Genomic DNA, 17,146 nt, shown 5'->3' with positions numbered 1-17,146 from the left:
TCCCATTAAACACACAACAGTGTGTAAACTTTTACAGTAATACAAATAAATAAAGTTTTTTTGCATATGATTTCATGATTTATGACATGATTTCATGTTGAGATCCTCACACAAAATTTTTCCATGCAGTATCTTTGTCAATGTTCATGACTTCAGCTTTTATTTGAGCACTGAATTTCCAGTCTTCTCAAACAATCTGGCTGATTTTTCTTCATTCTCTTTGGTTCTTGAAGTGAAAGATTGTCCAGGTATTCATGTTTCTTAGTTTTGATGACCTTCACTAAATCTTTTGTGTCACTCAAACACACATGCATGACATGTTAAGTAAGTGTTTCCTTCAGTAAATATTTGAAAACGTTCTGTTTGTATTTTTTGTTCAATTTTATTAAAAAATTTCAAATTGATATGTTGTTCAGCTTTTAAATTTAGCATTATTTTGACATAAAATGAAAAAAAAAACACTGCACACAATCAGCTGAGAGTAGTGATGTTTGTTTGTGGGGTTCAGACATGTTCATGGTTGAAAAATAGCTCACAATTATTTCTCTATAGTTAGAAACAATTATCATCATTACATTTGGTATTTTGATCAAATAATTTCATTTTACCAAAAAATGTAAAATTTTCTAATAATTTTAGGTGCTAATCTTCTGTACCTTGTGATATCAATTTTTTTTTGAAACATTTTGTACAAGGAATGATTTATATTATACTAACTGATATCACTTAAAAATGTATATAAAGAAACATAATTTCAACATCATTTAGTGACCTTCAGACATGGAATTTTGAATAATATCAAAAATTGTCAGCAGTGGGATGAATTATCCCACTGTTTTACAATCCTTAAAACATTACCTGTTTTAATAATTGTAAAGTTTTATGTACCTGTTTGTTTTTTGTACTTCACTGCATATTATATATGAATTGCAATAATCATAATGCTTGAAGGCAACTTACAATAGTTACAAGTCAGTCTTAAAAACAACCTACAATTAATAACTAAGACGTCTTTGCTCATTTGGTAAAATGACAAAAAAAAATTAAATGATTCAACTAAAAAGAAAAACTATTCTAAAAATTAAAAAAATATTCATTTTTTCAATTCTTTAGATTTTGACTTTCTGAAATAGCACCAAATTGGAAATAACTTTCCATCCCTTAATTTGATGCTTACATGAAGAAGTTTACAATTAAAGAGCAACTGAAAAATTGTATTTTTGCTTTCCTTTATAGTGCACTTTTTAAAGTTGATTTCATTAGTATTATCTTGTTTTATTTCATTTAAAACTGTTTATATTTGTATTAATTTAAAATATGGGTAGTTTTGTAAAATATATTTGTCCTATTAAAAAAATACACTTGCAACAAATATGTATCTTGATAAATATAAAAAAAGGAGTATGCAAAGGCCACTGTAGTCTGTTACTGAGGATGACCTAAGGCGCTCTGGAATGTAAGGAAATATATTCATTTTTAGCTTAAATTTTAATTATAGAAATATTAAGCCAAATGAATTTTTTAAAAATTATTTTTAAATGTGTTTTCAAAAGAAAATGCATTGTGAAAACACATGTTAGCACAGAACACTAACATTTAAAATTACAGAGAAAAAAATTTTAGTTATTATAACAACCAATTTTCATCGAGTATTATGTGAAAATACTTTGATTATTATAATGACATCAGATTATTTATCATTATATTACAAACATTCAGGACAATAAACAAAATATATTTTTTAATTCACTATGGAACAACCTAATTATTTGTTTTAAAAACATCCATCTATGTTATCTATAATCTTTATTACATGATAACCAAAGAAATTTCATAAAATATATATTTATTTAATCTTTAAAGTAGGTATAACTTTTTAAATTTACTCTTAAAGAAATATAAAAAATACATAAGAATTGAAAAGAAAAGCTTATTTTATTGAAGACATTAAAAATATTCAAATAAATGATAGTGTTTGTTATAGAAACAGTCAGTCTTTCCAAATAAACCTACAACAACAGTATGTAAACTATTATAATTAATATAAATGTATAGTTTTTTTAGAAATTCATAATTTAAAGCCATTTTTTTTATACATTTACAGTTAATTATATCATGAAATTTTTACTATACTCATTTGTCAGTTAAGGATACCATCTTCTCTGTTAATTACTCACTAACGATCTTCTTGTTAGTAGCTTGTTCTGCATCAAGTTCTAAAATGTAAAAACAGAATAATAAGATTAAGATAATTTTCTTATTTTTTACATTAAATAAACGTATTTATATCAAGTGACTGTAATAGTACATTGTAACTGTAATAGTTAATAGGTGACATAACCTTATTACAAGTCACTCTTTAAAATTACATCCTTTATCAATTATAACAAGCATATCATGCCAGGCTTACTTGAGGAGGGCAAAAATTCTTCACCAAGACCAATGAATTATTATATCAGCATGCCAAACCCATCGATGCAGCTGATATTCAGCCATTTAAGTACCTTTTGTGTCAGGGTTAATTAAATAAAAAAAATTTTTTTCTGACTATGAAAGTGGTACTTTATTTCTGTATATTGCTATTGAAAACTGTTTCTTAATTTAAGATTGTTTTGAATGAAATTAGTTGTTTTGTTCATCTGCCTACCCTACAACTGAAATCTTCACCCTGTTTACAATAGGGACTGAGTATATAATGAAAATCATTACTCTTAGAGAAAGCGACTCTTACTAATACGAAAACTATCTATGTATAAAATAAAACAAAGAATTGTAATAATGGTTGAGTGAAAAATATTGTACCTATAACAAGTATTATTACAGCAAATGAGTTGTTTAAAGCTCTATTTTAATCTTAACCTAATTACCAGTATTTTCATTGCATAACTGTATGCCATTAATAAGGCCTTAGATATAATTAGCCCAGAATTTCGAGCCCATGTTCTTGTTTACTCAGATTACATGAGTGCCTTACAAGCGATTAATGACATGTACTCCAGACACCCTGTTGTCTGTGAGATTCATTGTCATTTTGCAAATGAATTACCATAATACAACAATGACTTTTGCTGAGTCTCAGCCATATTGGGATTTTAGGCAATGAGTGTGCTGCTGGTGCAGCAGTGGAGGTTTGTTTCCAGCCTCCTTTCACCAATTGCATTGCTTCAAATGATCTTGTCTGTTTTCTACAGAGGATGGTGCATGATAAGTGGCAAAATGAGTGGGATGCTAATATTAACAATAAACTTCATCGAGTCAACAACACTGCATCACTGTGGAGCTTCTCATGCAGAAATATCGAGAGGAGGTTATTATCTGCTGTTTGCGAATGTAACACACTATGCTCACTCATGGATATCTGATGACTCAAACAGATGCACTCATTTGTGCTCAATGCGACTGTCAACTAACAATGCACCATATTCTTGTAGATTGTATCTGTTATGCAGCATTGCGTCACAAGTTTAAACTAGGGGTTAACATGCAAACTATTCTAGGGGATAATGAAATGTTGTTAACTTATGTTCTACAATTTCTTAGAGCCATCTGTTTATATTCAAATATATAAATTACTGCAGTGTGTTCCAACTATTCATGCCGTTTGCCACAAAGCAGATGGTAATTTTATTATTTTAATTGAGATATGTAATGTGATACATCTCTGTGTTTTTATTTCACTTTTAACATGCATTACAGTCTTTTTACTTTGAAGATATATTTTTGCGTTTCTGGGTTACTAGTTTATAATTATCCAACTTCTAACATTTATTTTTTACAATAAATATATTGTTTCTGGGTGATGACAACACAAAAGTGTTGTTTACCCAGAAAAAGGAAAAAAAGAAAAAAAGTTACATTATACGAGTAATAAATAAAATGTTTGTAAACACTGGTGAAAAATTTCATTTGGGACCACTGGTATATATTTCCTAACAGAAAATAAGAGTGTTAGAAGAAATGAGAAAGATTATAGGGACTTAACAAAAAGGTCAGCTTTTGTGAAAATTTTAATAATTTAACAACAATATTGGCCAGGAAAAATTGCACTTCATAAGTCTTTAAAATACTGCCCAAATCTGAGGGAGTCCTGTGGTTTGATTTTTCCTTTCTATGTTCTCTACCTTTCATTATATTTCATTCCTTTTTTTTGGATAAGTATTATATAAATTATATTAACTATAACCCTGGGTCCATCTGTGATGTTCTGTTATCTACAGAACATCACAGATGGACATCTACTAGCTTATGGAGTGGTCACTTTTTTATAAGAGGGTCAACAAGTAGGAGAATATGTTTGTTAAATGTTTAATTTATTGGAATAAAACATAATACATATATAAAATAATACTAAAGTCTATGTACAAATATTGTAAAAATAAATATGGTTTTTTTTATTATAATTTTATATAAATTACCTTTAATAAAATACTTTAAAATTTTCCTCTGAACCCTTTCAAGTGGTGCTTCAAACAAAAGATTCACTGCTAATGCTGACAAGTAAATCATAATGATATCCGCAAAACAGTACCAAAACTATAAACAATAAAATTAGTTTTAATAAATTTACATCATAACTCATTTATAATATCAGTTTTTTATTTATAAACTAAATTAAAAAAAGAAACTTAATTGGAGAATAACACTTTTTGGCTGGGAAGTACGGACTGATAGGAAAGAAGAAACATAAAATAAAGGCTTTAAACATTTGATGTTAGTATGTACAAAAATTGTGACTGTTAATAAAATTTTAAAGAAAGACTTATTTAGAGAAATCAGAAATCATTTGATAAAGAATTTTTAAGTTGGTAGTAATATATTAATGTAGGTAAGTTAATTTATCTCGTTATTCATCTGGAATCAATGTGAATAAATCTGTGTATTTTATTACTCTAAAACTGAAAATATGAATTTATTAAAAAACTGTTGATACTGGTTCATACAGAACTTTTTTTACTCAATATTTAAGGTGTGATGTCTGATCTTTCTATCTGTACTTCAAATATTTGAAATGAACATGCATGTGTCACAATTATGTACATCTGTCCAGAACTACATGCCGGTTTTGGTGAATGTAATCTAACTTTTTCTAATGTTTGTCCCTGTGCTTTATTTATTGTCATACAAAAGACAACTTTCATGGAAAGTTGCCTTCCATTAACGGATAAAGAAAAAGATATCAGATGATATAAAAACTGTTCATGGAAGGAGTACCAAAAATGAGAATGGGAATAAAAGAGGTCGGATGACTTCACAACAAACACAAAGGATTCAGTTTCTTTTATCTATCCCTTATTCATGTAGCAGAGAGTTTTAATTAATTATTTTCTGGTATTTCAAATGATAATATTGATCCATTTCAAACAAAACCTTGAATGGTTTTGTTGATGAATCAATATTTTTATTTCCTGTTGATATCCAGAAAATTGAAACTTGTATTTCAATTGTAGAGTAAAGATTAATAAATACTGATGAAATTACTACCATTTCAATGAATACATAGATGTTATTTTTTTGCCTTTTTCAAATTTAGTTAACAGATCTTTCAACTGGGAGTATTGTATTTCACTTTGGGAATAAGCCAGAAAAGAAATATCATTTAAAATCCATCAGATGAAATTTTGCATTTTAAATGCGTGATGGTTATCTTTAAAATTACAATCATATTTATCAAAATTATTTTATTTATAACGTTGATATGATCTTATGCTATTATTAATGCAATAGTGATAAATTTTGTTATAAATATTCTGAGGAATTATTAGAAATAAATCTAAACTCACCATTCTTTTTAGGTCAATATATATTGGTAGTCTATGACTGCTAGTTTGGATTAACTGCGGAAGGATGTGCACAAGATATGTACAAAATGTGAGTCGACCAAGCACGGTAAAAAATGGGTGTTTCATAACATTGTAAAGAATACCTGAAACATCACAAAAATTATCATTACTGTTTATTTTTACCAATCAATTGTTTTCATTTTTATTTTTAAAGATTAAATGATCAAGCAAAGATTGCAATTTCTTTTTTATTAATGCCTAAATTAATTAACTAAATCTTTGAGGTAAAAAGCATTTAAAAACATTTAAATAGAATGTATTAGTAACCTAATTGTGGATAGTAAACGATTAACTCTAGCATGCAACATAATAGCAGTTATTATAAATCTATTCCATGTTTTAAAACGATAAACTTATATTAACTGAATTTAGCATGCAGCTTACTTTTTTTACATTCTTTACCCAAAGCATCTATATCAAATCAATTAATACAATCACTTACAAATACTTTAATAGTGTAATACACTTTTTGAATCATTAAGGGTCTTTACATTTTGCTTAAAATATAATTTACTTAAGCTGTGATATTATGTTGGAGAACTGTAAAGCTTGAGACAATGTACAGAGGGTTTTTTTTTTGTAAAGAGCAAGTAAATCTAAAAATATTTTTATTTCTGGTTTGATGGGTATATTGGAAAATATTAGGTATTGAAAGAATAAGGTATAAAATATCATAAATATATAGAAAATGTAGGATGTTTAAAATTCTAAAATTTGGGTTTAAGTTGAAGTATCTGATTTAAAGTTTAAAGATTTTCCAATTAAAATTTTAGTTATTAGATAAAAAATAGTACTTGAACGAGTTCTTCAAGTAATACATACAAAAAAAAAGTAATTCAAAAGAGAAATAGACAAATAAAATTGTGAAGGATATAAATAATTAAACTAACCGTAGCCAGTTGAAGCTTCAACTACAATGAACCAAATAATTCCAACAGACCACATTGTGCGATGTACAGCAGCATACAATACATTTTCAATGAGCGAGTACGGTCTATCTCTCATGTAGAAAATATAACTTGATAAATAGGCCAATAATAATAAAAATAATGCAGTACATGACCCTATGATCACTGTAGGCTGTAAAGAAATCAAAATAATATATTAATCTGTTTCAAATTTATAAAAGTAATATCAAAAGCTAAATGTAAAACAATATTTTATCCTTTAAATGTATAAGAATTAATTCAATATGTAAACCTTTGAAAATTACTAGCTTTAGTTTGGTAAATTGTTATTTATTCCTGTAGTATTCCTCAGTGTTTTATTTGAAGAATTTTTTTTGTGTAACAAGTTGTCCATGAATTATCATAACTTTTTAAATAAATTTTCGTGTGTAAGTAATTAATAATAGGAGAATGAAAAAGTAGATACACAGTTAACAGAACGTGAAAATAATAACTAACTTGTAATACAGTATAGTTTAATTAATTCAAAATGAGGATTAAATACAAATTTGAATGAAACAAAAATCTTTAAATAATCAAATTGTTTGCACTCATCATTAATTCACTTCTGTAAATTTATATAATAAAAGTTTTACTTTAGATTAGTTCAAGATTATATCACTATATTTTTTAAAAATAGCATCTCTTAAGAAAAAAGTAAATGAAATTTTTTCTGAATAAAATATGAAATTCAAACAATTCATCATCATAACTTATAATTAAGTAAGTAATTATATAAATAAAATACTTACAACAGAAAATTTATAATTCTGCTTTTGAAGTTTATGCAGCAAATAAGCAGCAATAATACCAACAATGAATGATCCAGCACGAGCATGACTTGTTACATATATAGCTCTGAATTGTTCATTTTTGACTGGATCGATAAACAAACTAAAAAATACAATAAAATAATAAAGATGTAATTAAAATTGTTAACTTATTCTTGTATTTATATTGATGAATGTGCAATCCTTCCTAAAAGTTTCCTATTTTCTTATTCGGTAGAGGTGGATATTGTTATTTTTTAAGAATAAATAACTTTTTAACAAAGATTACACATTTGTTTGCATACGAGGTGTGATCAAAAAATACGGTGAATAATTTTTTGTTAAAAAAAGTAATAAGGTTACATAGAATTCGATTTAATCTCCTTCAAAGTACTGTCCTTGGCTAGCAATGGCACTTATCCCAACGTTGACTCCATGACTGGAGGCATTTCTGAAAGGCGTCTTTCGGAAGGGCTTTCAGCTGCTCGGTCGTGGCCCTCTCAATGTCAGCAATGGTGTCAAAACGTTTTCCTTTAAGCACAGTTTTAATTTTTGAGAAGAGCCAAAAGTCGCATGGTGCTAAATCCGGTGAGTATGGCGGATGTGGACAGACGAACACTTTTTTCGGCCAAAAATTCGCGAATGGGAAGCGAGGTGTGACACGGCGCGTTGTCGTGGTGAAGAAGGAAGCCACTGGTCCATTTTTCTGGTCGCTTTCTTCGTACGTCGTTTCGCAAACGTTGCAGTACACCCTTATAAAATTCAGAGTTTACAGTTGTTCCCCTTGGAACGAACTCTGATCGCACTATGCCCTCACTATCAAAAAAAACAACGAGCATGACCTTGATGTTGGATTTTGACTGACGTGCCTTTTTAGGGCGAGGAGATGAACTGGTTTTCCATTGGGAACTCTGCATTTTGGTCTCAGGGTCATAGCCATAGACCATACTTTCATCTCCAGTTACAATTTTGGCCATGAAGTCCGGATCTGCATGAAGACAACCGTTCAACTCCGTGCAAATTGACACACGATTTTCCTTCTGTTCATCACTCAAAAGTCTGGGAACAAATTTTGCACTCGCTCGTCTCATTTGCAATTCATTAGTTAAAATGCTTTGAACGGATCCGTACGAGATTTTAAGGTCTTCCGATAGCTCTTGAATAGTCATTCGCCTGTTTGAACGAACCATTGTTTCCACTTTTTGCACATTTTCAACTGTTTTTGAGGTTACTGGACGTCCCGCACGCTGCTCGTCTTCAAAGACTCATTTCCGTTTTTAAATCGGTCATACCACTTGTACACAGTCTTCAAAGTTACCACATTATCGCCGTTCACCTATTCTAAAATTTCGTGAGCACCTTTGGCACTCTTTTTCAACTTAAAACAAAACTTAATGTTAATGCGTTGTTCAAAATCCATCTACGACAGAAACGATAAACACAACCTCGCTATGGCAGCTGACTGGCAAGCTCGAACGTGTTACAACTTGTCCCTGCCTGTCTCAGTTGATCACGCTATTGGACAAATTACAGCATATGGATGTAGCGTCGGCAGTTGCCGCTAAAAAAATTCATTCACCGTATTTTTTGATCACACCTCGTATATATGCATTTGTCCTTAATGTTTGTTGATTTAAAAAATTCAATAATAAACCAGTTTTAAGGGTGTGAAATCATGAGGATGTGCATAACATGTTATACTACACTGACAGGCTTCTGTTTTTATTTAGAAAGCCATACCATAGATATCTCATTAGATTCTTTTAACTTAGCTCACCGGGCTGGTCTAGTGGTTAACTCATCATTGCAAATCAGCTGATTTTGAAGTCGAGAGTTCTAAAGTTCAAACCCTAGTAAAGGCAGTTGCTTTTACACAGATTTGAATACTAGATCATTGATACCAGTGTTCTTTGGTTTCAATTATCACACTTTTCAGGAACAGTTGATCTGAGACTGTACAAAACCACCATTCATACGTATCATTCTCATTCATCCTTTGAAGTAATACCGTACTGTGGTCCCGGAGGCTAAACAGAAAAAGAAGAAGAGATTCTTTTAACTTGAACCCTCTCCATAAAAAAAGATTAATTAAAAACTGGAAAAAACTTTCATATATTGCAAAAGGAAAAATAATTACTTTACCTAGTATAATGAGGTACAACTCCCCAGTATCTATTTTTGTATGTTATATAACCAGGAATTACACATGCAACCAATAATGAGAGCCACATAATTATTTGACCTGCTCTTGGCCATTTCCATAAAGCATAGATAATGAAGGAAGCCATAATGTGGAAATGCATATCACAAGCCAGATACCATGTTTGTACCATACACTGTAAAAAAAATGAAAGGTTTGAGTTATACTAATAATTAATTAGGATATAATTTTTTCAATATGTTTTTAATGTAATTAAAGGTAATACATTATATTTACGTAAGTAGTATACATAACATTTATAAATAATAAAAAATATGAATACCATTTTTAAAAAAAATCAGGTGGGCTTTTCCTCAATTTGATGAAAAAGTTTCTAATGTCGTACAATTCATCATCAATCTTCATTCAGTTTTCACTAAATAACATTCTTATACAAAAATTTAATACAGAAGAACGATCTTGAAGTACGGTCATATAACTAGAAAGTGTTAGGTCTCAAATAAACTTGGAAGTGCAGGTAAGCAAAGTAATAAATTAATTGAATTGTTTGAATAGAAAATAATCAGCAAATGAAGATCAAAAACATTAAAAAATATATTTCTAAATAAAAAATCCAATTTTTATTTTTCCTATGTTAATAAATGTGTTTGTTTTTAATTTCTTTCATTGTTAAACATCCTATTATTGTATTTCAGAATCTGTAACACAGTACAGATTCTGAAATGCAACAAACACATCTGGGTTGATAAAATGATTAAAGCTACTATAAAGATAACTTTTATGATATTAAGGAAATCAAATTACTTAAAAATGTATACAATAGTAAATAAATCGTAGCTGTTATTCATTTGACACATTTATCATCACTAATTGTGTTACAGCAACACTTCTTAAAGAGTAGAGTTCGGTTCATTTGGCTTGAATTTCTTTATGTAGTTATTTATAGAATAATCTATTTCTGAATATGGATGATGAACATCTGGATGAATTACATATAATTTTATTAAAACTGTAAATGTATAAAGCTCAGTGTACTGACAAACATAAATCTGAAATCACACTAGCGTAATTTAAAAAAAAAAAAATATATATATATATATTTCTAAAAATCAACACATAATAAAAACTTGAAATATTTTATAAACAAGATATTTAATACCCAACAGGAAACCGCTTGCTGTTGTGTTGTTACTATGGGAATACTTAACATGTAAATGGAATACCCTGAACAAAAATAATGACAGCATACTTAACTGATTTTGTCTTTTTTATTTATAAAAACTGTAATAGGATGGAATGATTTTGGAATAAATCCATCCACTTTTTCTCCAAATAAACAGAAATTAATGGAAAATTAAAACCTTAAGGATTTATTCAAGCTTCCATGTGATCCATCTAGATAACCTACAAGAAATAGAGAATCCTAGTTGGTGAACTAAATTGAAATCAACCTCACAAATTCATCAATCATCAAATCATGCCTTACAATCACCTCTCTTAGATAACATCTAGAGTTGTAAATTGGAATTTATTCCAACCAAGGCTGACAACCTTTGATAGTCAAATATGGAAGCTCTTTTAAGGAATATTCCACCGCTTAGCAATGACCAAGGAAAACTGCACAGTGGGGAGTCACTTAAAAGATAATAATGTGTTGGAGCATCTGGAAAAATCCTCGACCAAACAGAAACTTAATTCAAACAAGTTAAGTACCTGATTACACACAATATAAATTCACTAACGCAAAGAAGAAAACCAAAAACCCTTATAGAAATTTTAGATAAACAAAAAAATCCTAATTGTAGGAATCCAAGAAATGAGGAACTCAAATAAGGACCCAATAGAATTCCAAGGATATAGAATACATAAAGGAATTCCAGGAATGAAAGTAATGAAACAGTGCCCCCAATTCAGCATAGGATTTATAGTAATTCTTAAAATAATAAATTCAGTAATAGATTTCTAGGCAATATCCCCAAGACTAGCAACCCTAACAATTAAAGATTCAAACAAAATTTGCTTAAAACTAATGAGCATGCCCCAACAAACAATAAAAGTATAACTAAAATCAAAAAATGATGTTGAAGAATTTTGGGATTTTTTTTAGATCAAATTGCATCAAACCTAAACAAAAATCACACAGCAATTTTAATAGGAGACTTTAATGTCCAGTTAGGCAGAGAAAGGAGATTTAGAGATACATTTTTAAAAATGCCCAGCACAAGAAAGAACACAAAAATGGAACAAGATTGGTTGAATTTTGCATAAATCATAATATGATATCAAAATCAACATATTTTATGCGAAAGCCCAATAAACCTAAAATATGGAAACTCCCTGATTGGCAAAAAAAGGAATGGCAATTAGATCGTGTCTGTAAGGATAAAATTAACCATAAGGATATCCAAAAAGTCAAAGAATGTTTCTTCCTCAGAAGAAACATTAATGGTGTAATGAAGATTGTTATAAAGCGATACATGACAAAACATCAAGCATGGTTAAAATATCAGTCAGAAAACAAAACAAAAATCACATGGAGAATTTATCAAACAAAGAAAAATATCCCCAAAAAATAATTTAAAATATAGAAAACATCAAAAAAATATGATTGAACAAAATAGAAATAAATAGCAAAAAATTTAATTCAAGAGACTATTAATTCTAAATGTTTAGAAAACAATTACAAAAATATGAACCATCAATCAATGCTTAAAGATAAAAATGGAAAATCATCCATAACAACAAAGAAAATGCAGAAATTCTTGCAGAAGCATTCAAGAAACTTTTGAATTGTTGAGACTGAGAAACTTTTATAAGTAAATACAGATACGTAGTCATAACTGATAAAGAATTGATAGAACTACCAGCTCTAAAGGAGTTAAATTAAGTTCTCAAAAAAATGAAAAATTATAAAACTTATGGGGAAGAACAAACATTTGTGGAAATTTGGAAGAATGCATAAGAGACTATAAAAGATTTTTTACACCAAATTTTAATAAAAATATAAGAGGAAGAAAGAATGCCAGAACACTGGCCTGCAGCAAAAATACATCCTTTACACAAAAAGGGCAATAAAACTAATCCAAATAACTGCAGAAGAATTCATTATTAGATTGCACATACAAAAATATTATCCAGAAAAATTTACCACAGATGTAAAGACCAATTATAAAAGAAGCTTGGCAATTATTAATGAGGATTTAGACCTTGGAGAAGCTGCCCAAACCAAATTATCACCTTGAAATTAATAATAGATGTCTATTAAACTAGACAAAAACAGATGATAACCACTTTTGTAGATTTATAAAAGGCCTACAACCACATCCATAGACCAACGATGTTAAAAATTCTAAGAAATTTAGGGTTACATCCAAATAGTTAAAATGATAGGTCTAACCTTCATTTACACCATATCAAAAGTAAAAATTTGAGGGAAAATTTCAGAACCATTCATAATAACAGGATTAAGACAAGGGAATGATTATCTATCTCCATTATTATTTAATTGTGCATTAGAATATCTAATGAGAGAATGGTATAAAATAAATCCTAAAAACATTAAAATAGATAAACAAAAAGAAAATATTAAATTAAATTGCTTAAGTTCTGCAGATGATTTACCTATCTTAGCAAATAACATTAAAAAAGCTACAGATAAATTACAAGTTTAGAAGACATAGCTGGACAAGTGGCCTAAAAATCTCATATGAAAAAAATAAAAATAATGACTATTAACTCATTAGTAATAAATAATCCTATGATGAATGGAAACTAAGTAGAGATATCAGAACAATATAATAGCTTAGAGAAATAATAACTTACTTAAATGAGAAAGCTGCTTGGGATGAAGGAACAAATGATTATCAAAAGCTCAACAGATAACAAAATCAACATACAGTAAAAAATATGCCTATAAATTCACACCAAACTCAAAGATTACAAAACAGTCATCCAATCATAAGTGATATTATGGATGTGAAACACTTTTTAAACTAAATTGGAAAAACAGAACAGAAAAAATATCCAAAATAGAAAGAAGAATAATTAGAACTTGCATAATTGAGAAATATCAAAAAGAGGGAAAGTGGTAAATCCTACCAAATAAGGTGGTTTATAGATTTTATAAAGAGATAGAATCAATAATTAACATAATGAAAATGAATAGTATTTCCTTTTTTTGGCCATTTGATGAGAATGCCAGAAGATAGATTGATTGGACAAATAAAACTGTGGAAATAGAAAACACCACCCAGAAGAATTGGATCAGACATTAAAGAATTTAAGACAGAAAACAGAAAAAAATGTAAAATTGAAGAAGGAAAAAATATAAGATTTCAATCAAAGATAAACAAATTAGGATTTATCAAGAGAGATTTTTCAGAGGCATAAAGAAAAGCAAGATCTAACAAGATGAAAAAGTATTGGGAATCAAGAAAACTTAAATATTCCAAAGTTAAAAAACAGATCAGAAACCAGAATAAATGACTACAGTGATCTAATGAGGCCATATATAAAAAAAACTCATTTACTCAGAAATACTCATATTTCTTGAAGTACATGACTAAGAAATATTGGATTTGAACAAATCTCTTCATAAATGTTAGTAGAAAAAAATTTAATATAATTTATTTACATGGAGAGACCAAAACCTCTGGATTTCAAATTATAAAGTAGTGAGTAATGATACAAATAAGCTATTTATAATTAAGAGTAAGTAGCAATAAGGCATGGAAAATAAACAGGAATAGTTGGGGAGACAAGATAAGAAATGGCATATCTTCAACTGGAGATTTTTTCAAAAGTATTATAGATAAAATAGGGTATTAAAATTTGGAAATGTCACATATACCATGAAAGGTTGCATTGAATTTTTTGTTTTTTAAGAGGACAGTCGACCAAAAAAGTTAAGATCACTTGAAAAAATACTTAGGTGAAGAATGCTATTAGTCATTATTAATTATATAAACTTGTGAGCAACCTAAGCAGACTGTTTTCATTCTATATAGTTAAAATTCAAAAATAAAACGGTTATTCTATAAAATATGTAGAAAAAAGTAGGCTGTGATCAGTCAATCATTTTCTGTCTTCTGACAGGTCCTCACTCACACCATTGTTTAGTTTCCATTTGTCATTCTCCAGTTTTATGTGACAAATTACATTATAAAAATGTAACAGAATTTAAAAACCTTCTTATTGACTGTCAGTTTTAAAGTTATTTAATGAAAATTTTAACAGAAAGAAAAATCAATATTTAAAAACGAATTTAGCAGTGCAATAATTAATACGTTAAATAATGTGTACTAACCATTTCATCAGTGTTTATGTAATTATTCAGAAAAAGTATGTTTAACCACCAATTTTTCCTGCATCTTTCTGATTCTACATTAATTTTTGAATTCCATAGAGGTCCATTACCAGTATAAGGTAACAGCCATCCATACACAGCAATTACTATCATATACACCGGAACAATTCTGTAAAATAAAAAAAAAACAGATTTGAAATTTTATGTTATGAAGATAAATCTGTAGTTTCATTTAAGAATTTGGGAAGTTTGGTGGCTTTGTACAGAAGCTGTAAGTAGAAATAAGAAGCGAACAATATATGCATGGAGAAAAGACCTTTTTTTTTCTTTTTCTGCTTAGCCTCTGGAACCACTGTCAGGATTACTTAAGAGGATGATATGTATAAGTGTAAATGAAGTGTAGTTTTGTACAGTTTTAGGTCGACCATTCCTGAGATGTGTGGCTAATTGAAACCCAACCACCAAAGAACATCGATATCCATGATCTAGTATTTAAATCCATATAAAATTGCCTTTACTAGGATTTGAACCTTAGAACTCTGCAGATGATTTGTGAAGACACGTTCACCACTAGACCAATCTGGTGGATCGGAGAAAAGAGCTTAGAAAAAGAAACCATTGTTGACAGTAGGAAGACCCAATTGATTTGAAAAAGAGGTTTGTATGACATTTGACATATTATATGGAGCTGAGTTATGGACAGTAAGAAAGAAAGAAAAATAAAATCAGAGAATCTGACGAAGAGGAGAGTAACATAAATTAAGAAAGAGGAAAAACATAAAGAAAGAGAAAAACATCTTGGCTAGAACATAAAAATCAATTTAAGCAAAGAGAGGACAAAGTAAAAAAAAAGGAATGAAAAAGGAAAAGGAATACTCACAGATATCGGGAAGGAAAGAAGCTATAAGGAAATAAAGGAAGGTGCTCAGGACCAAGAAAAGTGAAGGATGTTCATTTGAAATTTTTCAAGTCAGATTCACCATAAAAGTAATTATTCTAATCTACCACACTGTGTTGTTATACCCTTATAATGGATGAGTTCATACATTACATAAAATATATTCAGATATAAAAATGTATTTCCTATTTTTCTTTGGTTTTATGTTATCTGCTGCACTATTCTCCTTTTTTGGGGGCTAGAGTAACTGTATTATGCAGCAATTCCCAAACTTTATTTTCTGTACCACTCATGTGAATCACAAATCAGTAGCACACCACTGAACTAATCTAATATGTGATAAGAATAGAGAGAGAATTGTATCTCAGAATAGTAAAGCAACAAAAAAGTTATAATCTTTTTCGAAAGTATTCACTTATTTTATAGAAAAAAATCATGTATTACAATTTTTTTATTTATTACAAATTATTTTTTTATCATTTTTTTTATTTTTATAAAAACATTTATTTACTTCCTAAAGAAATGTTACATTTTACATTTACTTACATTACATATTGTTCACAATATTCTTGAAGACTAAAAATTCAGTGAGAAGGATGGCCCTTCATGCTTGAAACAAGTGAAGAGATTTCTGGACCAGTTGAATTTAATTTAAGCACAAATTTGTTTTGAGGTTCAGTTAATTAAAAAATTGAATTTCTACTGTCATAGCAGAAAACCCACAGAGTTTTTCTGGACAGCAATACATATCTATTTTCAACCTTTAGCCAAAATTCATCTAACCAGTTTCATAAATTCCATTTTCCATCTGAAGGTAGTTCTATCAAAGATTCTGTTTTGTTGTTAGTTAGAATTCCAGGAATGATCTCCATCTTGAAAGGGTTTTGTATAAATAGGAATTCAGAATAGTCTTCTTTAAAATATTCTTCAAAAATTTAAATGAAAATTAAGCAACAGTATTTTACATTACTGATCAGATTATCTTTTATTTCAATCTTGTGTACTATCAAAAATTTTTCTAAATTTGGAAAAGCCTACAGGTTTTTATTTATCATTTGACATTTTTTTTTTTGGTAAATGCCATTATTTTGTCTACTGAAAATCGATTTGATGTGTCATCTTGCAAACTTTAATAGTTCGATAGTATGCAACTGATTTGTCATTCACATGTACGGTACATAAAAAATAAGTTTGAGAACTATTTATTGCTATAGAAAAGCTGAAA

The 17,146-nt window shown here is 28.8% G+C and overlaps 1 protein-coding gene across 1 annotated transcript in view; it reads right to left on the bottom strand.

Annotated features, from left to right (window-relative positions):
* Window positions 1-2,064: 2,064 nt before the first annotated feature.
* Window positions 2,065-17,146, bottom strand: part of LOC142331937 (nose resistant to fluoxetine protein 6-like) — a 67,058-nt gene continuing 51,976 nt past the window's right edge. Inside the window, exons 9-15 of the mRNA XM_075377990.1 lie at window positions 15,024-15,192; window positions 9,700-9,893; window positions 7,540-7,681; window positions 6,731-6,920; window positions 5,781-5,923; window positions 4,416-4,533; window positions 2,065-2,216 (exon numbers count right to left, since the gene is read on the bottom strand). Coding sequence (XP_075234105.1) covers window positions 2,170-2,216; window positions 4,416-4,533; window positions 5,781-5,923; window positions 6,731-6,920; window positions 7,540-7,681; window positions 9,700-9,893; window positions 15,024-15,192 — 1,003 coding nt within the window. The 3' untranslated portion in view covers window positions 2,065-2,169. The remainder of the gene's footprint in view (window positions 2,217-4,415; window positions 4,534-5,780; window positions 5,924-6,730; window positions 6,921-7,539; window positions 7,682-9,699; window positions 9,894-15,023; window positions 15,193-17,146) is intronic.

This window comes from Lycorma delicatula, chromosome 11 (genome assembly GCF_047948215.1).
Source record: "Lycorma delicatula isolate Av1 chromosome 11, ASM4794821v1, whole genome shotgun sequence".
Classification (NCBI taxonomy): Eukaryota; Metazoa; Arthropoda; class Insecta; order Hemiptera; family Fulgoridae; genus Lycorma; species Lycorma delicatula.
The sequence above is the reverse complement of the archived record's forward strand: the minus strand, read 5'-3'. Positions and strand labels throughout refer to the sequence as shown.